Below are 26,942 nucleotides of genomic sequence, written 5' to 3' on the forward strand. Positions count from 1 at the left end.
GTTTGGCCCATACTACCTCGTCCCAAAATATGGAAAGCAACGTCCTCACAACAGAAGAGACCGGTTTCACAGGATCGAAGATGAGCTTGGGCTGTAGCTCTTAAGGTATGCATTTTAGAGCCCATGTTTACTAGACATATTTTTTCTTGTTTTCGTATAAGGTACCTGTCCCTAAAGCTTGTTGGTGTCTTTTTTTTTTTTTTTTTTTTTTTTTTACCCCTCTTTATTATGAACAGTAATGGTCCTACAATACTTCGTTGGAATGCACCCCAAACACCTTTTACATCTGAAGATTTCTCTCAGTTGTGAATGACGTACTATGTTCTGTTTTCTAGGAGGTATTCAGTTCAATCACAAAGTTTGTCTAGTATTATGTGCGTTCATATTTTATGGAAAAGGCAACAGTGCAGTGTTGTATCGAAAGCTTTGCGGAACTCATGGAACTCGGAATCAAACTGGGCACTAGTATTTAATGATTTCCGAATCTTGTGGACGAAATGATCGAGCTGGGTTCCACAAAATCGTTATTTGCGGCATCCATGTTGATTCCTTTACAGAATGTATTCGATCCCCTGAAAGGATGTAATACGCAATCATAAAATGTGTTCAGAAATTCTTCACTGGCTTAACATCAGCGAATATATCTGATCGACGACCCTTCTTGAGCTCGAGAGTAAAGTGCGCATTTTTCTAATCTCTCGGAATCCTTCATTTATCTAGCGACCTATAGAATTTATTATTTCGGTCTTTTCCGTATCTGCTTACTTTCTGGTATTTGTATGGTCTCTAAATATATAAGTAGCTTTGATCTGTTTGCTTACTTAAGAATCCTGCCTTGAGCGTGGATGTGTGTGATGTCCTTAGGTTAGTTAGGTTTAAGTAGGGGACTGATGACCTCAGATGTTAAGTCCCATAGTGCTCAGAGCCATTTGAACCAATTTGAACCTTAACACTAGTATTTGTTTCCATTATCCATTTACTCCATTTCTGAAATTTTCTTTTATTTGCTTCATTCTTTCTTTAACTACTTACGTTTAAAAAACGTGACCTTACATCATTCTTAATGTTAGCTTACTTTTTTTATTTTTCAACTTTCATTCCCCTCATCTAACATTTATAGGTCAGGCATGTCTCTCTCACTCTCTCTATTATGATTCAAAAGCATTCTTCCAATTTACAAATGGCACAAATCTTTGCGTTCCTAAAAACATGGTTAAAATCGCTTGTCTTGTAGCTTTATCTCATTTTAAGCGAAACGGATATTTCGTTATTCTGTATATTATCATAAATAAAAGAATTACAAATTTGATTCAATGTGTCTCAGAAGACACACAAATATTATAACTATTGTGATTATTGTTATCATCATTATTAGCACTAATTAAAGTTGCTAATATTACTACTGTTATTTCTAGGTCAATTCTGTTATTCTGAATTGCCTTAGATATGCCTAAACTCTTTTTAAACTATCTTTTACTACTAACATTAGCATTGGCGCAGACGACTTACAGAATCTCTCTCCACTTTCCATGACGAATGAAGTAAAATACCTACACACATCTACGTCATAAGGAAGCCACTACATTCCAATCAAATGACAACATTGTGCCTCATAGACCAAGATAACACTGCGTCTTAGAGTTTGGAGGACACCGGCCAGAAATGCGCAATATACAGCACTGTTATAATTAAACTTTCGCTACTTGAGACGACGCCCATGAAAAACAAGTTATCGTAGGACAATGAAACATTGTGGAAACATTTGTAAGGACATACGAAAAAGAAATAACGGATTAACTATCAAAAGTAATTTCAACATGAGGGGGTAACATTTGTTAATTGCGTACCATGCTTACAATCGAGGTTTCAAACGTTGCTTAGTGTGACGAACATCTGAATTCCCAATAGCATGGAACAGCACTGGAGATACAATTTCACAGTTGTTCGCAGCACTTTTCGAACGATGGACCATTGAATGTTCAGTTGTTGTGACACAGCTCGTGCACTGCTTTAAGATCGCACATTACGTGCAGCATTCTCAGCCATGGCAACAGTAACATATTCAACAATTTGTGGAGCAGTTGGCTATCGGCCCCTCCCAGGAGAAATTTCTAAATCGCCAGTTAATTCGAACTTCCGAATCGTGTTCTTTAACATCGATGCGGAAGAGCACCTATCCGTATCCCTTTAATGCGCCTATATTCGCGAAGAGCAGCAGCACTATTGCTATTGTTTTGAAAAAAAAAAAGCTTTTCAAGTAAAGTCCTGCTCAGCATGTCTAAATCCTTGTTGACTGTCTGCAATTGTAATACATACTGATGCTTGCGGTTGAGCCCTATGTCGCCAAACCATCACCGGCGTCTAATGGAAAGTCATGACACCAACACTACTAACTACACAAATCCTTAAGCGCATAGTCTGAACATAATTCCTATGAAGTGGGATAGTCATACGGCAATTAGTTATCCCTCTACACCGGCTCATGTAGCTAAAGTGTGATTGTAACCACCTCGTACATCAAAGAAAAAAAAAGCATCGTAATCATCTGCCGACGCCTGGCTCTTTTTCTAATTTCACTCTAGTGCCAGAGAATTCGGTACACCGGACGAGTTCGCAGGGCCCTTGGTACTGTGGCCGGTTGCCGCCTCGACGAATCGTACTTGTAACGGTGTGCAGGTGCAGTCTTCTCTGGAAACTTTGCTGGCACACTGCCCCCTCTGATGGAAGCCGTGTCTTCTGCAGGTACATGAAGTGGGTGGTGTACCTCGGGATTGCGGATCTAACCACCTCTGATGACTACTCCCTCGTCTTCCAGAGCAACACACGTCTCGAACACCCCGGTCTGAACACCGACAGCAAGTTGCACAATATTGGTCTCATCTACGTCCCGTCCAAGGTTAACTACAACGGTAAGTATTGGAATCTACTTTAGAGTTAAAGTTAATATTTGTGTTTTTATTTATTTGAAAGTATTGCTCCATTCATTACCATTTGTCCAATACAGACTCGCTAATGCCGCAACGCTACTGATTACTCTTGGTATTTAATGAAGTAATGACAGGGTTTCCAAAAAGGCTGATCTGATTTCAAAACCCCATATATATTGATGAAAACATATTACAGCCACACTGGCACAACAACTTACGTCAGTTTCTCAGGGACATTTTGTCTCAACGGTAGATGGGGCGCACGGGACCCCGAAACACTGGCCTGCGTTCTTGGCTTCCAAGATCGACAAACAGGACCTCATGCGAATTTTTCTTGTGAGGATAAGTGAAGGAAAGTGTGTGTATGTCCCCTTTACCTTACAGCGTAGAAGAAGTGAATAACAGCCCCCATAACTTCTGTAAAAGCGAATACGTTGCGCAAAGTTTGTGCAAAATTTAGCTATCGTCTAGATGTTGTTCGTGCTGCTGCTGGTGTACACATAGAGCTTTTGTAACAGCGTAACTAATATTTTAAGATTTTATGAGTGTATTTCAATGCATCCCAAATTTGTAGTATGTTTTTATCAATAAATATGGAGGTTTGAAGTCAGGTCATTCTTTTTGAAACTCCCTGTATATTTGTTCCTCGAGACAGATTTTGTCAGAAAATCTTAACAAAATAGCTAACAAATTAAGGTCAGCCATCCGCTCAAGACAAAACGTTGTGAATCAGCTTATGACTCTTCGTAGAACATACTTCATCTCTAGAATTTGAGGATGCGGAAGAGATCGTTCATGTCACTGACGCTGCCAGCACGAGTGGTTTTGTAGCGTCCTTGGTTATGAAACTGTAGATGATTAATACCATTAAAGTGCATCAATCACCTCCTTGTTTTATGCTACACTGAGATGCATGACGTACATTTGCTTTATTAAAGTTTACGTTCTAAAGTGCGTAGGTAAGTTTGTGTGACCAGCTAATATCAATGACTTTGGTGACACGTATTGTGCGATTGTCGTAATTTTTAAAATATGTTCCATTCTCTACACAAGGGAGTAGCGCCGGCTGTTAGAAGCCCTGTAAGAGTCCAATTTTATAAGCGCTTTTGTTAGTTAAAGAGTGAATGCTGCTTCTATCTGTGGGCACCAAGATATGTATCAGTCCAATAGCTGCCCATATAAGACGAAGAGGATGAAAATAAAATAAAAAAAATGAGGCAACTATAAATGGAGGATTTCAACGCCGTTCAGATTCCCGAATTACTTCACAATTTATGGAGATGTGTGCGTGCGTGTGTGTGTGTGTGTTTGTGTGTGTTTGTGTCTGTGTGTGTGTCTTAATAGTGGCGTGGCTGTACGCCAAACTAGGGAAAGTTAAAGTCACATTGCTTGATTCGATATTGCGGATAATATAGCATACATGTGGGTGGAGAATATATACAGGTGGTGCTGGTTAAGCAAGTCAGCAAATGTAAATGATGTATAGTTGTGGAGGGAGGATGGAGCCCTAGGACAACCGTATGGTAGGATGGAAGATACAAGTACTGGACGGGACGGGAGATCGTATCGAGGTCTAGCAATACGGTGAAGACAATTAAAGGGTACGCTTCTGTAGTATGAACGGTTAAGTGGTGGCTTAGAGCTTTATGGTTGCGTTGGTCGAGGTTGGATTCAGTTACTAAGAAGAGACCTGATTGATATTGCTACACAATGTTCGTCTGGCCTGTGGCAGTGTAGTTACTGTAGCTACATCTACATCTACATCCACATCTGCATGATCACTCTGCAGTTTAAATTTAAGTGCTTGGCAGAGGGTTCATGAAACCACCTTTAAGCTGTTTCTCTACCGTTCCACTTTCGAACAGCGCGCGAGAAAAAAGAACTCTTAAATCTTTTCTTGCAAGCACTGATTTCTCTTATTTTATTATGATAATCATTTCTCACTATGTGGGTAGGTGCCGACAAAATATTTTCACAATCTGAGGAGAAACTTGGATTGAAATTTCGTAAGAAGTCCTGAGGCACCGAAAAACGCCTTTTTCTTAATGATAACCAGCCCAGATCGTGTATCAAATCCGTGGCTCTCTCTCTCCTATGTCGTGGTAATACGGAACGAGCTGCCTTGCTTTGAACTTTTTTGACCCCTCTGTCAATCCTAATTAACCCAGATCCCACACCACACAACAGTACTCCAAAAGAGAGCGGAAAAGCACAGTGTAAGCAATCTCTTTATTAAACGTGTTAGATTTTGTAAGTGTTCTGACAATAAATCGTAGTCTTTGGTTTGCTTTCTCCAAAACGTTATCTATGTGATCGTTCCAATTTAAGTTAATCGTAAGATTCTTTTTCACGAGTGTAGCAAGCCCTCTTTAACCGTAATCTACTTATTCCTAAGTAAGTCCTACCCAGGGAAATAAAATTTTCAGTAGGTTTCATCCAAGTTTCACAAACATAAAAAATTTGCTGTGTGATTTGATATTGTATGTGAGCCTCTTTTAAATAGATTCAATGATATAACATTCGATTGTAAAATGGAATTCATAATGATTATCTATAGTTAAGGTAATTGATGTATGTAGATCGGTAACGCTGTCTGACAACCTCTGTTATCGAGTAAACGTCCATTTATTTTGGTGGATAAATTTGCTGGAGAGCAATGAGTAGAGAAGAGTGGATGTAACTGAGTACAAGATGTTTCATTTTTTTCTATCAGGCCTATTCGCTGCAACTTTGTGTGATTGCTTATTAGTGGCGTCGCTGGGTTACTGATTGGCCCTCCAGGAGAACTGCTGCCTCATCCAGCGTCACTGTAGTTGTCTGAGGCACAGCGTGTGTCCACACAGCACTGGAAGCAAAAGCAAGAGCATTGATTTTCTGGAGAGATGAGCCGTTGCTGGACGTAGTGGCTCTGCGTCGCAGTCTGCTGTAACTGTGACGGTGGGGTAATACTGCAACGTGTTGTAGACTGACCAGTGTCATTACAGCCTTGTTTAAGTATGGCCTCTTGGAGGTGGGTGAGATTCGTGTAACTAATGGTGTTCAACATATGTTTCTACACTGTGCAAACCACGGTGAACTGCATGGCAGAGGGTACGTCCTAATGTTACAGTTATCAGGGCTATTTCCCGTTCCATTTATGTATGGAGCGCGGGGAGAATGATTCATTAAATCCCTCTGTGCGCAAGAAGCTTAATCTAGAATTCGCGATTCCGTCCCTTACTGAAAACAGGTAGTTTGCGTCTATCTTCAGGCGTCTGCCATTTCAGTTCTTTAAGCATCTTCATGACACTCTCCCACGGGTTACACAGACCTGTGACCTTTCAAGCTGCCCATTGTTCGTATCATTTCGATATCAGTGTTAGTCCTATTTGGTACGTCTCCCACACACTTGACCAGTATTCTAGGACAGGAAACGCGAGTGTTTTGTTTACAGCCTCCTTTGTAGACTGATTGCATTTCCCTACAACACTGAAGTGCCAAAGAAACTGGTACAGGCATTCATGTTCAAATACAGAGATATGTAAACAGGCAGAATATGGCGCTGTCGTCGGCAACGCCTATGTAAGACAGCAAATGTCTGGCGCAGTTGTTAGATCTGTTACTGCTGCTACAATGGCAGGTTATCAAGATTTAAGTGAGTCTGAACGTGGTGCTATAATCAGCGCACAAGCGATGGTACACAGCATCTCCAAGATAGCGGTGAAATGAGGTTTTCCCGCATGACCATTTCACGAGTGTACCGTGGATATCAGGAATCCGGTAAAACATCAAATCTCCGACATCGCTGCGACTGGGAAATGATCCTGCAAGAACAGGACTAACGACGACCGAGTAGAATCGTTCAAAGTGACAGAAGCGCAATCCTTTCGCAAATTGCCGCAGATTTCAATGCTCGGCCATCAACAAGTGTCATCGTGCGAACCATTGAACCATCATCGATATGGGCTTTCAGAGCAGAAGGCCCACTCGTGTACCCTTGATGACTCCACGACACCAAGCTTTACTCCTCGCCTGGGCCCGTCAATACCGACAATGGACTGTTGATGTTTGGAAACACGTTACGTGGTCGGATGAGTCTCGGTTCAAGTTGTATCGAGTGGTTGGGTGTGTACGGGTGTGGAGACAACCTCATGAATCCATGGACCCTGCATGTCAGCTGGAGACTGTTCAAATTGGTGGAGGCTCTGTAATGGTGTGGGGCACGTGCAGTTGGAGTGATATGAGACCCCTGATACGTCTAGATACGACTCTGACGGCTGACGTGTACATAAGCATCCTGTCTGATCACCTGCATCCATTCATGTCCATTGTGCATTCCGACGCACTTGGGCAATTCCAGCAGCACAATGCGACACCCCATACATCCGAAACTGCTACAGAGTGGCCCCGGGAACGCTCTTCTCAGGTTAAAAATTCCGCAGGCCACCAAACTGCCCACACATGTACATTATTGAGCATACATGGGATGCCTTGCAACGTGCTGTTCAGAAGAGATCTCCACCCTCTCGTACTCTTACGGATTTGTGGACAGCCCTGCAGGATTCATGGTGTCAATTCCATCCAGCACTGCTTCAGACAGTAGTCAGTTGCGGCACTTTTTCGTGCGAAGTCTACAAGAGCAGAGTGGACCAGAAGGAGAAACTTTTCGATGGTATTTTACAGGTATGTTCTGTAGTAAAGGAACGTACGAACGAGCTCAGATCAGCATCACAGCAGCTGTCTACAAGAACCGTAAGATGGGCTACAGTTGACGGTGGACATTTTGAACATGCTTTGGGAGGAAATGTACACAATTAAACAAAGCATTAGATCACATTGTTTCAGTTACTGTCATTTGCATTTGTCCTGTTCCCAACTGTTTTCATTAATTTCCCCGGAAAGTGTTAAGAACAGGACGTACTTTAATATACGTTTCTTGTTCAGAATCACTACCACCCCTCAAAGCATATACCTTTCTTCCTAAACCAAGGTGTATAAATGAGTGACTGTTGGAACTGCTCAACTCATACAAATATCTAAGTGTAGCAGTCTGTGAAGATATGACATGATACAATCACTTAATCTCAAACGTAGGCAAAGCAGATGACAGACTGCACTTCATTGGTGAACTACACTGAAGAGCCAAAGAAACTGGTAAACCTGCCTAGTACCGAGTAAGGCCTTACTCGGTATTAGGCAAATGTACCAGTGGTTAACGCCCTCGCTTAACGAATGAGAGCAGTGGACAAGCAACACTGTGTAAAGTAACCGCAGGGAAGGAATCAATGTGGGACGTACGGCGGACGTATCAGTTAGGACCGTGCGGCGAAATTTGGCGAATATGGGCTATGGTTGCAGACGACTGAGGACATTGCCTTTGCTAACAGCACTACATCGCCTGTAGTGCATTTCCTGGGCTCGCTAGCATATTAGTTGGACCCGAGACGACTGAAAAACCGTGGCCTGGTCAGATGATTCCCGATTTCAGTTGGTAAGAGCTGATGACAGGGTTAGAATGTGGCGCAGACGCCACGAAGCCAAGGACTCAAGGTGTCAATAAGGCACTGTGCAAGCTGGTGGTGGCTCTATAATGGTGTGGGCTGTGTTTACTCAGTCTTCTGGACCAACTGAACCCATTATTGACTAAAACTCGTTAAGTTCAACTACTTGTTCTCAAACAAAGGCGGAAATTTTGTGGATGACAACGCTCCTTATCATCGCGACTGGTTTGAAGAAGATTCTGGATAATACAACCGAATAATTTGGTCATCCGGATCGCCCGACATGAATCCCATCGAACATAAATGGGAAATTATCGACAGGTCAGTTTGTGCAAAAAAAAAAAGAAAAAAAAAATAAAATAAAATAAATTAAAAATAAAAATAAAATAAAATAAAAAAATCCTGTATCAAACAACACTTATGGACAGCTATAGAGGCAGCATGGCTTAACATTCATGCATGGGACTTCCATGGACTTTTTGAGTCCATGCCACGTTGGGTGGCTTTACTACGCCATGCAAAAGGGGTCCGACACAGCATTATAAGGAATCCCATGACGTTTGTCACATCAGTGTGTGTCGGATACGGTCAAGAAAAGCACATATGTTCATTTGCTTTTTTTTCAGACTCATTAAAAGTATCAACCCTCAAAGCACGACGGGACGTTAAACCCTATCTTCCTTCTTTTTGTCTCTCAATACATGTACCTTTGTATTTTAGGACACTACGTTTTTTAGTTTTATAAAGCGAACAATTTTTACATTTCAGAACATTTAGAGTAAGTTGACTTTGCACCACTTTGAAATCATATCAAAATCTGACTCAAAATTCATGAAGCTTTTTTCAGACAGTACTTCATTATAGATAACTGTATGTGCAGCGAAAAGTCTGAGGTTAATATTTACATTGTCTGCGACGTCATTAATACAGAACACGAATAGGAAATGCCTCAAAGCACTTACCTGGATTACTCCCGAGTACCTATCCAAGGTAACATATTGCCTCCTCCGTACCAGGAAATCCTCAATCAGTCGCAAACTTCGTTTGATGTACGCTCGCACCTTTGGTAATAATCGTAGGCGTGGTGCTAAGTGAAATGTTTCTCGGAAATCGAGAAATACTGCATCTACAAAGTTGCCATGATACACGGCTTTCAGTACGCTACGTGAGACAAATGCAAGTCGGGTTTCACATCATCGATATTTTCGGAATCCGTGCTGGTTGGTATGGAGGAGGTCATTCTCTTCTACATGCCTCATTACGTTCCAAATCGGAATATGTTCTAAGATTCTACAATAAATGCTATGTTACTGTAAGTCATTCTCCGCTTAATTTATCTTCGCTTCAAATATTCTGGATATATTTTATACATAAAATTTCTAGTTCCTGTACTGAGGAGACACTTGGGCGGAGTGTCTTTATGACATTCATTAACAATACATTCACCAGCGATTTCACTGTCTCTTTTACGACTGCGATAGTGCTTGGCGTGTATATAACTCAAACAGTTGTAGTAGCACTGCATCACTTAGGGAATGTAAAATTCTGTTGAAAACCATCAGACGTGTATTTTGATGTACCACCGCCTGTGCCTTGCTTTGAATATAACTGTGAATAGTTGCAGATCACTTCCGTCGGCATCTCCTTGCTTTCTCCTCTAGAATATTCTTAGTCACACTTCCCTCACCTCATATTCAATTATTGATGTTTCTTCCTCTGAGAGTGATGATTCGACTTTGTGAGTTATACCTCACTTTTTTTATTAGGAACATCTACATCATTTCAGCATACACTATCTGAGCAAAAGTTGCCGGACACTTGTTAGTAAAGTTTAATGTGGGATGTGTCCATCCTTCCTCTTTATAACGGCTTGAACTCTACTGCACACACTTCCTCCGAGGCATCTGAATGTCTCTGGAGAAATGACAACCCATTGTTCCTAGAGAAATGAAACCAAACAAGGTAGCGATGTTGGAGGGAAGTCGATGTTCTAACACATCACAAAGTCCTTCCATTGGGTTCAAGTCGGAACTCTGCTGCTTAATGATCGGAGGCACTGTCATGCTGATGCAGTCATTCTTCCTCAGGACGTATAGCAGTTTTCTAACAGTTATGGTGATAAGCTAGGTGGATGATCTCCTCCAGTACATAGATAAATAAGTAGCAAACGACACGATCAGGACACAGGAAGGGTCGAACAACGAATCTAATCCACGCCCGATTGAGTTCGAAGCAAGTCATAGTTCGTAAAAGAAAGAGTCACTGGATGCCAGATTTTTTACATTTTTCTCTCATTTATCCAGGTTTCTATTGTTTGGGAAAACTTTGAGTATTTCGTAAGTAATTTATACTGACGTATTTTATGTTGCAGATTACATCCAGCCCGTGCAGTTGCCACGGTACGCCGACGTGGACAGCACCTTCGAGGGCGTCGACGTAATGGTCAGCGGCTGGGGAGCGCAGGCCACTGGTGGGTGCCGAGCTCACGAATTCTGCCCCTAAACCAAGCACCCTCAGACCTCACACTTTTTTGTCCGACGTAACAGTTCTGTTATCACTCCATCTTCTCTGTTCGCATCGAACTTTTACAGAGGCGGAGCTCAATGTCTAACAAGAGCAGTAAACAACGTTAAACGACAGTTGGTGAATTAGATATCTGGTATAGCATATTGTTTCTAGCAACAGTGAGAGGCATATCTGTTGCATAGTCAAATTCACCAGAGTTCATCATATGTGACACACACGTGTCAGTCTCGTATCAGAATCACTCATCTTCCAACGTCCGGATGAGCCTAGTGGGTTGACAGTGGCACGCAGTAGTTGAACGCGTAAAAACAAGTTGCTAGTGACTGTGGCATGATTTCCTGCGTAGTGATGTTTCTGACCACTTCGATAGCTTGCGTATCATTGTCCTTACTTAAACATTCTAGCACGTGCTCATTTCTCCTCAAGGGGCTGAATGGACTCCGTTTCAGACCTTCCCACTTCATAAAAGCCCACCTGGTCACCAGGTATTGATCCTAGCAAAATGGTTCAAATGGCTCTGAGCACTATGGGACTTAACTTCCAAGGCCATCAGTCCCATAGAACTTAGAACTACTTAAACCTAACTAACCTAAGGACATCACACACATCCACGCCCGAGGTAGAATTCGAACCTGCGACCGTAGCGGTCGCGCGGTTCCAGACTGTAGCGCCTAGAACCGCTCGGGCACCCTGGCCGGATGATCCTATCACGCATATGCACTAACCACGACACTTCAGAGGTGGTCAACGCATTTATTATACAAACAACAGAGAGATACTGGAGCGGAGTGTATGCCTATGTGCAATAATTACTCTTCCATATTGTAATTTCATGCCTCCACTCCCAAAGGGGAATGTGGCAGGCAGTGGTATAATTTGCCGTTCCTCAGCCGAATGAGCTAAAATACATAAATAATTTAAATACTAAATAAGTTAAATAATTAATTTTAAAGGAGTTAAAAGTTAGTATATACTGCGATGCTATTAACAAACATATTTAGACTTCTACAACAATCTTGCTGTACCAAGAGGAGATTTGTTGCGATGGTGGCAAAACCGTTCTGCGATTTTGTAGTGTGGAAGGAAGAGTAGATCAGATGATTAACGTGAATAGCAGGAGTAGCGGCAGAAAAACATTGTAATTGAGGGAGATGTAACTTAGACAGAAATTGGTCCATAGCTGGGACCGTGATGTTGGAAAGAACAGGCAAAAGTGTGTTTGCTCTGATAGAAAGAATGTAAAAGTGAGTGTGAATTTCATTGCCTGGGAGGGCAAGTACTGATGTGCGTTGACGAGAAAACTGAGGGTACGTAAATGTATTTTTTCTGGGATCTGTAGCTATAGACACAACAGTTCCACATGGTTAGCAGTTGAAAGGTTGCCGAATCCAGATTATGGGATTTTTAGATCTCTAGTCAGTATTGGCGTAGGATAGGATAATCTAGATCAAAGCTTTATCTCTCAATGGAGATAAGTCTTCCGGAGTAAGAGTGAATTCAGGTGTGCCGCAGGGGAGTGCCGTAGCATTGTTGCTATTCACAATATATATAAATGACCTTGTGGATAACATCGGAAGTTTACTGAGGCTTTTTGCGGATGATGCTGTAGTATATCGAGAGGTTGTAACAATGGACAATTGTACTGAAATGCAGGAGGATCTGCAGCGAATTGACGCATGGTGCAGGGAATGGCAATTGAATATCAATGTAGACAAGTGTAATGTGCTGCGAATACATAGAAAGAAAGATCCTTCATTATTTAGCTACAATATAGCTGGTCAGCAACTGGAAGCAGTTAATTCCATAAATTATCTGGGAGTAGGCATTAGGAGTGATTTAAAATGGAATGACCATATAAAATTAGTCGTCGGTAAAGCAGACGCCAGGCTGAGATTCATTGGAAGAATCCTAAGGAAATGCAGTCCGAAAACGAAGGAAGTAGGTTACAGTACACTTGTTCGCCCGCTGCTTGAATACTGCTCACCGATGTTGCATCCATACCAGATCGGGTTGATATAAAAGATAGAGAAGATCCAACGGAGAGCAACGCGCTTCGTTACAGGATCATTTAGTAACAGCGAAAGCGTTACGGAGATGATAGATAAACTCCAGTGGAAGACTCTGCAAGAGAGACGCTCAGTAGCTCGGTACGGGCTTTTGTTAAAGTTTCGAGAACATACCTTCACCGAGGAGTCAAACAGTATATTGCTCCCTCCTACGTATATCTCGCGAAGAGACCATGAAGATAAAATCAGAGAGATTATAGCCCGACAATCTTCCTTTCCACGAACAATACGAGACTGGAATAGAAGGGAGAACCGATAGCGTTACTCAAGGTACCATCCACCACACACCATCAGGTGGCTTGCGGAGTACGGATGTAGATGTAGAGATACAAGTACTTGGAGGGAGCCATAGAAATATGTTTTGGTGAAGATCTCTAATCAGTACTGGCGTAGGATAGGATAATCTAGATCAAAGCTTTGGCTGAATGTAAGGACGAAAAAGAAATAAGTTAGTAGTTCTATTACATTGTAGATTTCGTGTTGGGAAGTTAGTGGACGGCATTTCCATATCAGCCCGTGCTATAGGTCCAGGACAAATTATTTTAGCCTGTTAGTTAACTGGAAATTATATTCATAAATGGTTATGTAAAAGACAAGGAGACAAACACTGTGAGTGTTGTTTTCCTACACTTATTGAGATAATAGTGTCCTGTGATTCTTGAAGTTTTTGTGGCATAGAGAATATACTCTGAGGTTTCGGGATTGCACCCGGATCATGTTGACTTCTTGCCACAATATTTCGACTGGCAACCGGACAGCCATCTTTAGGTGACTGTCCCCCACTGGAGACTGCAATTCTTTTTGTTTTCTTTTTTTCTGTGGGAGACTGAAATACAGCTTCACTGGTGGCTCACGGTCTTACCTTCTTGGTGGATAGTAAAACTATTCCATTCGACAATGATGTCAGTCCAAAGATATCACTGGAGTGCACATTGAAGGTGTGGCGGTGGGACTTGAAGTCTTATACTACCCTCTGACAGTGGAAGCTCAGATCGCAGGCAAATATTAACTATCAGCTACATTATGTATCAACAGTGGTGGTTGACGATGGTCGATATCCATCGAGAGGTCAAGTCAACACTAACGCTTCATTAGTGGCCATAACAGTGCTATCATTAGCCATGGTCAGAATCGGAGTCCTCAAGTACGGTGAGAGAAACAGGATGTAGGTGCCAGTGCCGTGGAGGCATTGTGCCAATGTTTTGTAAGCCAGCGACCATGTCACGTAGGACTTCTACTTTGCATGGAGACGCCTTGCCTTCTCTTGCATGGACATCTTGAGAGTGGTCATGTCCGTTTCCTCGTGGAGGGTAACCACCCTCGTATGGAGAGGGACATGTGGGCTCCACTGAAGCACCTTATTCTGAAGGAGCTGGAGGGTGCGCATCCGGGAGGCACTAATCGTAGCCCACACAGTCGAGCCATAGCTTAGGGAAAGGTGAACAACCATCCAGTACAGCCAGGGCTTGGTGTCGAGGTTCAGTTCCCTGCTGGTGAATAGAAGTCTAAAGACAGAGCGATGTTGGTAAGGTGCAAGAGCATGATCAGAGGCCAGTTCTCAGAGTCTTTCCAACGAAAACTGCACCGCAGTGTTCTTGAAAATGACCACATCCAGAATGTCCAGCTGGCAGTCAGAGCAGATTGGTATATGGGTGAGAGTGTGGGGTCATAGACCAACAGCGCCAGAGGATCTTCTCGGTCAAGGAGAAATCTGCCTTTGGGATTAGCAATGCGAGAATGCCAAGCTGGATGCTTGGCTTTGAGATCTGCCCCAACAATGAGTTTGTCAAAAGATGTCAAGATATGGAGATCAGCTCCAAGAAGTGGTAGTTTAGGGCTCAAATACGCAACAGCAAAAACTATAGCACCAAGGTAGGTAGAAACTGTGACTGCCGTAGCCTCTATTTATTAGAGTGGTTGGAGAACCTCGTGATTAAGGAGGAGTGACTTACGCCGAAACACTACCTTGCCCCTACGTCAGCGATGGAGTAGGTCAGTGCGATAGAAAACTATGACGTGGAGACGAAAATCGTTGGTGGGTTTCAGATGGGTTCCTGAGGCAAGTAAAATGTCCACATGGTGGTCGTAGAGGAATGTGTTCAGTTCATTGTTCATATCTTTAAGGCCATTGGCATTAAAGAAAAAGACAACGAGATCTGAAGGGGGCTGATGGTTGTGTAGTGGGCGATTCACCATTATAACAAATATGACTGAACCCTTCAACAAGGGTAATAACCGTAGTGAGCCCATCCTCTAACCAACAGATCTTTTGAGCTGTTTCACGAATGACAGCCCTGATGTGTGGCCATGTGAACAAAGAGATGACCTGGAGGATCTCTCGCATGTCATCCCAGAAAGAAGCATCTGTCTCCACCACTGGAAGAACATCTCGGATGGGCTGCTTGACCATGCGATGGGAAGGGGTGGGCGTGGTGGCTGGTGGAGAAGGCGCCACAATGGTGCGTTGTGGCATTTCAGCAGGTGGGCGGGAGAAGGCCGCAGGCAGTCTGTCGGCGTGGTGGGCGTCGGTATGCGTCACAGAAGACGATTGAGCAGGAGGAGACTGAGCTGCAGCAGCGAATGTGGTCGTAGAGGATGGAACCAGAGGGGCTTCTGTGTCGCAGATGCGTCAGGTGCCTGAGCATCAGTGGTGGGATGGTCATTGGATTTACCCCATAAGACGGGGAAATGGGTGCAGTCTCGTGATGGCGGGAAGACTTCATAACCTTCTGGTATGTAGGACAACCCTTCCAGAAAGCCATATGGTGGGAATCATGAGAGGTGCCCAAACAGTGGGCACACATTAGTTTTTCTGAAGCCAGGAGTTTGTAGTCCTCTGATGGATGCGAGCTAGCACACTTGACGCACCTAAAAGGCAGTGAACATTAAACGCCGGTGTGGCGCACTCATTGACACCTACGGCAGATGGAGGGGCCGTTACAGCCTTCATATGATTCACTACGCACTTTGGTGCACAGGAGATACCTGATTTGGTAAATGTGTTCGACGTCCTCTCACCTGATAAGGGAGACAACATGGTATTAATTTCTGGGTATCAGGGTCCCCCTTGTTGTACTGGTGGACCAAGGGGTCCAGGAACTGCAGACCGAGTAATTCATGGCTGTTTCTGTAACTTCGTAAGGAAGGTATTTGATGACGATTTTTATTCTGCTGTTGCTGTAAGCCTGATGAGTGTAGTAGTTCACAGCCCTGGACTTCACAAAGTTGAGGACTTGGAGATAATCCTCCATGGTGTCAAGCAGGTACTTGACATGGCCCTCAATAAGGTGTTGCAGTTCAGTGTTCAGTTGAATGTAGTTCATGGGGTTATAACAACGAAAGGAGGGGTCTTCTTAGGTGGTGGCGGCAGTGGATTCTGAGAAGTTGGGCCAGGAGGGGGACACACGTCCTAGTCCGTGGCAGCAACAGTTGCTGCTAGGCCAGGTGCAGAGGTATCAGAATCCGAAGCATGGCCACTGTGACGGGCGCGAGCGGAAGATCGTTTGGATTGTCGATCAGGGCGGGGGTCTGACAGGGTCCGAATCCTCAGGAGGCCCGTTGGGCCGACAAGATGGTGTAGACGAAACAGCACCGGATGGGGCGTCCGCATGGCAGTCGGTTGTATTAATGCTGGGGGCGACATGGCTTGACTGTCACTAGGTGAGCGGTCTACCACCAGGCAGCCATGGATATCATCAGAGAACGAAGAGGAAGATCGGTGCCTTACGCGACGCTGTGTACAGGGTGCACGTGAATCTGTATCACTGTTAGTGGTTATCGGTGTTTTGTGGCGGGAGGCGCAATGCGCTCAGTCCTTAGCACGTTGGGTGGTGTCAGTAACAGAGCAGCCGGCAGCTTGCCGGGACAGCTGTCGAGCGACCGGTGTCACATTGCCAAGCGAAGGAGCCACAGAAGAGTTGCCTAGCCGCGGATTCCTGTCCTTGGCCCTATTCATGCTTAGCCCCGGCCCGACTGACGTGGTCAGGGCGCTGGCTGGCTATAGGCACGAATGCCTGTCGCCTATATAGACACGGTACAACGAGACGCGTACGAAATAACGACGTTCCCGTAGAAGGCAAACTACAAATCAACATCGACTCAGATACTACGACTACACAACGCTGAGCAACACTCATGACCGTAACGAACAACGCGCACATACTCTCAGGTAAACACTGTCAGTGCTCCAACCTGACTGACATGGAGACTGCAAGTTCCCAGTGACGGCTTTCTAGTAAAAATTGGTCCACAAACACATGCGCATTGACAGCCGTCACAGGAGCGTCCTCTATCGAAATTCACGCCCTCTGCAAATTCTGCGCCTGCTCATTCTTAAATTGAGTCCAGTGCCTTAACCAATGCGCCACATTACTTGGACTAAAGGCAATGGTCCGAGATTTAGTCTTGGCGCAGCACATGATTTTAATCTGATAGTAGCTTTCAAACATCCGCTGCACCTACAAACGTGATGTTTCTATAAGAGCCCCCATGAGCCCACTTCTGTCGCTAACGTTAACATTCTCCGGAAGACTAAACAGTTTTGTCTCACAAATTAATAGTACTACGATTAAATGGGAGAGGAAAACGGTTTCCAAATACTCTTTCCTTCTTGATACATTCGTTGTTTAACACGTCAATTTATAGGAAGAGTAGTGCTCTGACCGTGAGCACTAGGTCTCGCATAGCTCTCTGTAAACTAGAAACCTGCCACCGTAAAGGGTGTCTTTAACATACCTTGATGCTCTTCTAAATGTCAATCGGTTCGAATACCGGTAGTGGACGAAATTTACATCACTATTATTTGACTGATAAGCTTGATGATGTACAGCTCTGGAACGCCTGGTTATGTGCCAGTGTGCCGACTTAAGTTCCAAACTTTTGCACAGTGCCTCAAGAGTTAAGGATGTAGTTCACCCAGTGGAAATTTGGAACTGTCAGAAGGATGTGTGTTATGTCCTCAGACTACTTCATTGCCCCATTTCCTGTAATTTTAATAACCACCCATATGACTATTTTGTCGTCCCAACATTAGTCATTGAAAAGTGTCCACATTCATTATTTCGCATTAATTTGAGAGTACTAGGTGCAGAACTTGACTAAAAGAAATAATTGTGGCAGTTTATGACGTATTTTTATTAGACATTAACGTCATGTGGAATGTGATTCGTTGCAGACAGAAGATTAGTTTACCTTTCACAAGGACGCATTTTACGTGGTGTTGTCGAAGGAGTAATGCCAACGTTGATCTGGAATTATGTCTCTGCGGGATACGAAGTTCTAATTCCTAAAAATAAGTTCGGCGTCACTTCTGGTCCACTCATCCAGCATTCTGGCTTCACGGAGTTTCTCTTTTATTTGTTAAGATATAGTTTTAGGCAAAAAGAAATCACCACTCAAAACTGAAACAATTTTAGTGTCAGTATGATACGACTGTATCAGTAACTGAGATGTGCGAAAGCCAGGCAGTTAACTAGGACTATCATTTCACGTCGCTAACCAGAACCTCATTGGAAGTGGTGTGCTCTTGCCTTCCTGCTACCACAGTACCGTCTTACTCAACCAGTTATTAAGTCTCTGTATGTCCATCTTTTCAGAAATGGTTGAGTGACCTCGGCTGTTCAGTGCAGAATGTCAAATAAAACACGTTTCAGCTGTCTAATTTCAAATTTGTTATTTTGTTGGGCTACCATTTTCGGCGATATATTACGGGATGACAACCACAGATACTAACAAGCACAAAGATCAGAACAAAAAGTCTGTGTTAGAAGTGTGGTTCATAAGAAACTAACCACCTGATGAATCCGGGCAAAACCTAGTTCAAATGAAAAATACACATTTGTAAAGACGTGACGTTAAGATACATTGTCATAAAACATAGATAGAAGGTAACAAAAGTCAATGATTAGCATCACCGTGTTGTAGCTTCGTTATGTAAGCGCTACTGTCGTAACAACAATATCCGACTCGCCTAAGAGTGGTCTGTCGTTTCCCGTAACGTAGAATTTAAAAGTTTATTTATTTATGGTCCCAATCACATATTGACATGAACGGTTTCAATCGTGTAAAATCGTCACTTTCGTGTCTAGGCTAGTAAACATCGTTAGGCAAGCCAGGAGTAGTCAGTGAGCTCTATCAGAGAAAATCACTGTATACCAGAGTTGCCGTATTGTGGTACTGTTACTGACAGCCTAGCGCATCGCATATTTTTTCATTCTCTCAACGAGAGGTTGAAAACTTGTGTCAAAGATAATATTGATGCTCAAGAAAGATGCACAAGCTTATCGTATTATTTATAAACGAAAAAAATGGCTCTTAGCACTATGGGACTTAACTACTGAGGTCATCAGTCCCCTAGAACTTAGAACTACTTAAACCTAACTAACCTAAGGACATCACACGCATCCATACCCGAGGCAGGATTCGAACCTGCGACCGTAGCGGTCACGCAGTTCCAGACTGAAGCGCCTAGGACCGCTCGGCCACCCCGGCCGGCATTTATAAACGACAGGAGCATATGGATTCACATCTCATCTTCTCATCTGCCGCATGAAATGAGGGACACTGTTAATCCTTCATCTATTGCAGCCCCGATTAGAACCAGTTTTTATCTCTGGAAGTCAGAAAGTACAATCAGGAACTGTTTACTGTACTCTGATCAAAGGGTGCCTCTCGCCACGTTTTTTTCACGCCGCTTCACGGCACATCCAGTGTTTAGCTTTTAGAGCAGGGTCTGCCTTAACAATACCTAGCGTCATTTGCGTGAATGAAGTCGAATGGGGCGTGAAAACAACGGAGTGTGTCAGGCAGCGGCAAAAAAGGGCAACTCTGTTCACTACCCCATTGAGAATAACGTCCACTCCATTCTGATGAGATCCCTGTTACGTCGGAAAAAAATGTGTTCTTCCAACAACACAGTGTCCACGAACGCACTTCCCGCATTACCCGACGCGTTCTTCAAGACACACTTAAGCGCCCATGACCGTCGCGGTCCCCTCACATCTCCCTACTGGGCATCTGTGGGCCAATCTGCTGCGACTGTCCCGTGCAGCCTACGTGCTGCCAACATCGATTGACAACTTACGCGAAAACAAGTCGAAGTAACATAGATCCCTGTCTCACGAGATGACATCCAACAGCTATATGGTAGTCTCTATGCAATGCTGTCTGCGTGATAGCAACGTAAAACTACATAAGATACTGTAAGTTCCCATAGCTATATGAGCCTGTCAGAATTCAGAATACAGCCTGTGAAATAGAATAATAAAACTTAATCCACGTGCTACAGAGACTTACGAATGTTCTGTTTTCATTTTCGACAAGTAGGTAACAACATTTTATTGCTGAATTAAATTCCAAAAATTATTTACCAAGGATGCCGTTTCCATCGGCAGGTGGTTCTGGGCCGGGAGCGCTGTGGTATGCGTACTTCCAGCCCGTGACGATCTGCAGTCCCGCCTGGTCCTACTGCGGAGTGGGCCGATATAACGAAGCCATCTGTTCGGTGAGTTCAGAGGCGTCAGCTTGTGTACCCTAGAGTTCTGTGTGCAGTGGCTGCTAATGTTAGAGTTAGCGACGAGGAAGACAACTTGTAACCAATGGAGATTTTGGCAAATCTGTGACAATACCCACAGCAACAGATTTCTAAACTTTCGTTGGAAAGGCTACGAATTTCTGCAGCATTCTCCATGGCCTTCAAAGTATAAGCTTTTAAATATTTGTTACTGAGCTTTTGCTCTCAATAACAGCGAACATTTGCGGTGTTCGTTATATCTTTGGTGTTCGACTCTCTGATCATATTTCACCATCAAATGTACAGCTTCCTAGTTGCGTGCAGAGATTTTCATAGCCTCTGTCTTCTTTAATGTTTTATCGACGTAAACTGTCTCTCATAACACTCCTCGACCTTAACTCACATGTCTGAACAACATGGCAGAAAACCCGTTCCCATCAGAGCAAAATCCTTTCTGAGTTACTCCATCGTTTAGTCACATTCTCGAAGACCTTCCCAGGAGCACAAACCTGACCCTGGAAAATCCTCCTGCATTGTATTATACAAATGAATAACATTCCCAGTTCCAGAAGACAGTTAATGACACATCTAGTGAAGCAACAATAATGACTACCATTGGCCTTTGTACGCACTTCTTACCCCCATACATCCTTCTTCCCAACCAGATATTCAGCATTTCCAATTATTTTAGCTGCGGCGGTCTCCTTAAATTTCCTTTCCCCATAACTCGCTGGATCAGCAAACATCTATTTTGTACACCTATAAATTATTTTCGTATCTGCCACTATCATTATTCTTATTATTGTCATTATTATTACTATTATCGTTATTAGTGGTAGCAGCAGGAGCAGAAATGCAGCCATTATTAAAATTATTAGTTCATAGTCAGTATGACTTATTCATATTGTCTCTAGTGACGTTCAATTTAATAGTACATCGAGGTGACAAAAGTCATAGGGTATCTCCTAATATAGCGTCAGACCTCCTTTTGGCGGCGTAGTGTAGCAACTCACCATGGTATGAACTCAACAAGTCGTTGGAAATCCACTGTAGAAATACTGAACATGCTACGTCTATAGCTATCCATAATTCCGAAATTGTTGCGTGGGCAGGATTTTGTGGACAAATTGTCCTGTTTATTGTGTCCCATAAAAGTTCAATAGGATGCATGTTGGGCGATCTGAGAGGCCAAAACATTCGCTCGAACTGTCAAAAATGTTCTTCAAAACCAATCGCGAACAATTGTGGCTCAATGACAAGGCGTATTGTCATCCATAAAAATTCGAGAGTTGTTTAGGAACATGAATTCGATGAATGTCTGCAAATCGTCTGGAAGTAGCTGAACATAACCGTATCCGGTCAATGACCGATTCAGCTTGGGTAGCGCCTTGTTGACAGCTAGGGTCCATGGGTCCATGGCTTCGTAGGGTCTGTGACACACTGGAAACCAACCTACCATCAGCTCTTACCAACTGACGTAGGGACTCATCTGACTAGGCCCCGATTTTTCAATCGTTGAGGACAAATTGATATGCTAATGAGTCCAGGAGAGGCATTGCACGCGATGTTGTGGTGTCACCAATGGTCGGTCGCCTGCTGCCATAGCCCATTATCGCCACATTTCTACTCTACGCAAACGCCGGTGCTCTCCATTGTTAAGTGAAGGCCATAGGCCACTGTGTTGCCCGTGGTGAGAGGTAATGCCTGAAATTTGATGTCCTCGGCACACGCTTGACAATGTGGATCTCGGAATATCAAATTCCATAACGATTTCCGAAATGGAATGTCCCATGTGTCTATCTAAAGCTGCCATTACGGGTTCAAGGTCTGTTATTCCAGTCGTTCGGCAATAATCTCGGCGGAAACGTTATCACATAGACCACCTGAGTACAAATGACTGCTCCGCCAATGCACTGCCCTTTTACTCCTTGTGTATCAGATATTATCACCATCTGTACATGTGCACATCGCTATCCCATGACTTTTGTCACCCCATTGTATCTGTCATATTAAAATAGTTGTTTCACTGGTAACTAGGATGTGAAACTCTTGTCTGATGTAAGAGAGAGCCTGTGATGACCATGTTTGGGCTGTGGGGCACTGAACTGCGCGCTCATCAGCGCCCGTACAAAGTGTCAATTTCTAGTCCAATTTTTTTACACAGTCTAATCTAGCCACAGTCACAAATGATGATGATGATGACAATGATGATGATGATGAAACGATGATAAAAGATGAGGACAACACAAACATCCAGTCCCCGGGAAGAAAAAAATCCCTAGCCCAGCCGGGAATCGAACCCGGCACCACGTGATCGAGAGGTAGCAACGCTAGTCACTAGGCCACGAGCTGCGGACGAAGTGAGAGCCTGATGGCCCTAATCTCATAAGGTTAAATAAATAGATAAATGAAATAACCGGCATAAAAAAGGAGAATTTCTATAAATTGTTATGAAACGTCCCCTTTGAACAATATTACATGACTGTGCTTAAACTGACACACAATATTTTGTTAGCGCAACGCAATCTGACTTTCAAAATTCCCTACAAAAGAATGGCCCTGACTAACATTAAACTATACCTTTCACAAATCACTTACCTCACAAAAATCTTCGCTGCTCAAGCTACTGCAATACAGCGAGCGCCACTACTGCCAGCTAAATAAAAGATTCAAACTATGGAAGGCACTAACTACTGATAGGGATAGTTAGCAAATGAAAGATATTAATAGAGAACAAACAATGTATTTACCTTGATATCATCATATATAAATATAGCAGTTCATGACAAATTTCAAAACTCCGCCATCTCTCTCCCCACATCCACCACTGCTGGCGGCTCACCTCCAACTGCGCAACACTACGCGCTGTTCACAGCCAGCTGCCTAACACTACAATGGCGAGTATTACAACAATGCAAAGCAGACACAGACTGCCCACAGCACAGCCAGTGATTTTCATACAGAGGTGGCGTTACCAATAAAAAAACCTAAACAGCCTACTTACATAGCCCCCATGCTCCCCACAAAAAATTTTACAAATTGGATTGGGCAGTGGCCAATACAGATTTGAAAAAAATTTTTCATAATTACAATAACAAAGAAATCAAATGCACACACTTATTGATACAATGTTGGTCAAAAGCTAAAATTTTCTCACAGTCCATAAAGACAGTCCTAATCGTACATAGCAGTAGAATAGCAGTGTTTTTCTCAAAGTCTGAGCAGTAAAAGAAAATACACACGGAAGTAGTGGATTTCCATGCAGTCTTGAAGAAGTAGCGTTGTCCGTCCAACGGAAAGACAGTGCTGGCTCTTGACATGCTGACAGATAATGGGCCACAACAGAGCAAACCCACAGCAGAGTCAGTCGTAGTTTGGAAGAATATTGGTAGGTAGGTCATCACAGAGCAGACCCACTGGAGTCCTGGTAGAGATTGTGGTATTGGTGGGCCACCAGAGGTGCAGACCCACTGCAGTCCTTGTAGAAATAATGGTATTGATGGATCATCAAAGATGTAGACCCACTGTAGTCCTTGTAGAGATAGCCAGTAGCCATCTGTTGTGACTGTGCAGGTGCACAATCACCATTGAAGAGTCTTGCGGATAATATAGCAAGTCCATAACCACCACTTGTGCACTCACAAAGTTTTTTTGGAATTGTCCTTAGAACGAGCACTGCTGTTATCCAGTCCCTTGCTGAATTATCAACACACGTGCAAACACTAACAGTCCCTACTTCTCACATATAATCCATATACTATGACCAACAGAAACGTGTGCAGTGCAATGTAACTTACAAGTTAATAATAAGATGAACTGGTGTCAATTACAATTTTATAACATAAGAATACAATAACAAAGGTACAAAATACATCATTAAAGAACATAACAATACAGATAACATTTGTAGTAATACAGGCCTTACAAAAGAATCGAAATAACACATACAACAGTGTTACAGGAATTATGACATAAGTAAATACATAAAAGATCAGAATAACTTTTGAAACATCACCTTCACATATGAGCATTAAAACAAAACAGAATAAATAATGTCTAAGCATATTTACAAGGTAAATAAAATATTATTAATGCAAATTATATTTGAGGATAACAGTATTCCTCATCATAGTGAATGTAGCTTAGTATTAGTAAAATTCTACAACGTAAGTCTTATCAGATAAACATATAAATACAGGAAAAACATAAATACCCAAGGGTACACAAACATATAGCGGAATAACACAAAAAGGAAAGGACGGGGTTTGTTTTACTGCAGTATTTTGCATGGAGATCTCCCTTTGTTCATCATTATTCCCAAAAAGTCCTATCTAAGCCTGCTTTCTGTATTCTGTTCATATTTCTTTCAGAATAATTATTTCTGATTGTACAATACTCATTTGGGCCCAAATCTATTTCATATAACTTCGCAATGCATTCTTTACCTATTCTCCATAGTCAGTTTCTTATATAGTCTACCCCCTCTTAAGCTAACTTAAATCTACTGAGCTCAGATGCTAAACTAAGGGACGAGGCAATGCAGCAGCACATAAAACAATTAATGTAAACAGCAATGAAAAAAATGGAAAATCGCAAAGCAAGCTACAGTAAATCTAAATTACCAAGCAATGCAACATTACAACTAATATGAGCCAATGTGCAGCAACAAGAAAAATAAATGAGTAGTAAAACTGGCTTAGCAGAGTAACACAAAGTCAAATTCAGTAACACTATGCCTGGCAAACAGCAGTTTATATCTAAACATGACATAGCTCAAGCAGAAAAAATAGTACACTAAATATAACAATGCAGATAACGGAAATGTATAATCACATCTTAATGTCTAAGTAATTAAAGTGGTGCACCACAACAACTTATTGTAAAAAAAATATTACCATGTACTTGAAAAGAAAATTATGTGTCCAGTTACTGTTACTAGTCCCTTCATATTGTTCTTTCCTTTCCAAGTGCTCCTTTTTTTAAAGAATGTGGATTACAAAATTATCATTTAATAGATCTATTGACAGAAAGTGTTCACATTAGCAAATGCATCTAAGTTTATTTTATAAAACTAATGCTGTAACACAGCTGGAAAACAGGTATCAAATGAAATAAGCAATTACGCAAACCAAAGCATAAAAATATCATTCAATAGTCATGTGACATTTCATAAGTTAGTAGAAATTCTCTCAACTCTCGTAGAAAGACGCTTGTCGTAATCAGGTCTGCAGATGTAAAAATATTTCTCGTCATTTCATTAGGCATTTCAGTAAATATCATAAATTACGAGCTCCACAGTATGCTTTCAACAAGAAAATGTCAATAGCGAGCATAATGGCCTCCCCTTTTTTTTTTTTTTTTTCTACCTGTGCTTCCGGAAAGGCACACCCTAATGGCTTGTTCTCCAGGTGTCTGACAGAGCTGTGTGCCGACGACGCACGTGCAGGTGGTCACTTAACTTTCTTATGGAAATATTTACGACAGCATTTTCCGCTACTGTGACAGTCTCATATACAAAATTTCACGGGTCGAGAATTTACGTTGCAAATGTGTAGAAACGAAATCCTATGAATATAACAGTGTCCAAAAAAAATTTTCGCCGGCATTGTGATACATTCACGCATTTACACACATTTCATAACTCTTAAAGTACGATTCTTGGTTTCCAACATCCTGTTTCACAAGTCAAGAGTCCCTAACTTCTATTCATTATTCATATACATATAAACACGTAATCACATTCCTCATATATGGTAGCATTATCTTATTGACATAAACATACCTCAACAGCATAATACACATCGTCGTCATAAAAATAACGTCATAACACCTCAGTCAAATCTCAAAAAGGTCGTAGCTTTCTGCAATAATTTCAAACCATAAAAAATATTCTCTGCTCATTTCAATAGTGTCATCTACCTCAAACGTACTTTAAAAATCATGATCTCATACCAAATACATCATTCAAAGCTCTCATAGTATCACAATGGTTCCGAAAAATGTGAGCATTTCTCAAAGTACAGACAAAATACAATTTCGTAAGTGTGAAGTTATCCAACTGTGTAATTACGTAAACATCTGTCACTGATGTAGTAAAAACGTTTGTCTGTCTCAGTTAAATGATCAGATAGTTGTGTAATTATGTGTTGGAGAAATATGGTACCGATGTGTAAAGTTGTATAAGCAAATACCATATTAGCTAGGGTTCCTTGTGCTTGCCAAACACATGGTACACAAAGTAAGCATGTACCCCCCTGAGGATTAATGTAATTATACCCTCAAGTGTTACAGATTACAGAAATGGAATGAAATGTATCATGGAAAACTTTCTTTGTAATTCAAAAATCTTTAAAAATAAATGTTTTAAGTACAAAATTAATCACTGAAATACATGTCCTGTAGAGCTAAATGTGCATCTTGTTGTAAGATAATC

At 42.3% G+C, this 26,942-nt stretch overlaps 1 protein-coding gene across 1 annotated transcript in view; it reads left to right on the plus strand.

The window, feature by feature from the left end:
* The window catches only part of LOC126456220 (transmembrane protease serine 9-like), a 141,509-nt gene extending 130,600 nt beyond the window's left edge, over positions 1-10,909 (plus strand). The window contains exons 10-11 of the mRNA XM_050091973.1: positions 2,743-2,909; positions 10,779-10,909. Of these exons, the coding sequence (XP_049947930.1) occupies positions 2,743-2,909; positions 10,779-10,909 (298 nt within the window). The remainder of the gene's footprint in view (positions 1-2,742; positions 2,910-10,778) is intronic.
* Positions 10,910-26,942: the final 16,033 nt, after the last annotated feature.

The sequence above is a fragment of the Schistocerca serialis genome, chromosome 2 (genome assembly GCF_023864345.2).
Source record: "Schistocerca serialis cubense isolate TAMUIC-IGC-003099 chromosome 2, iqSchSeri2.2, whole genome shotgun sequence".
Lineage (NCBI taxonomy): Eukaryota > Metazoa > Arthropoda > Insecta > Orthoptera > Acrididae > Schistocerca > Schistocerca serialis.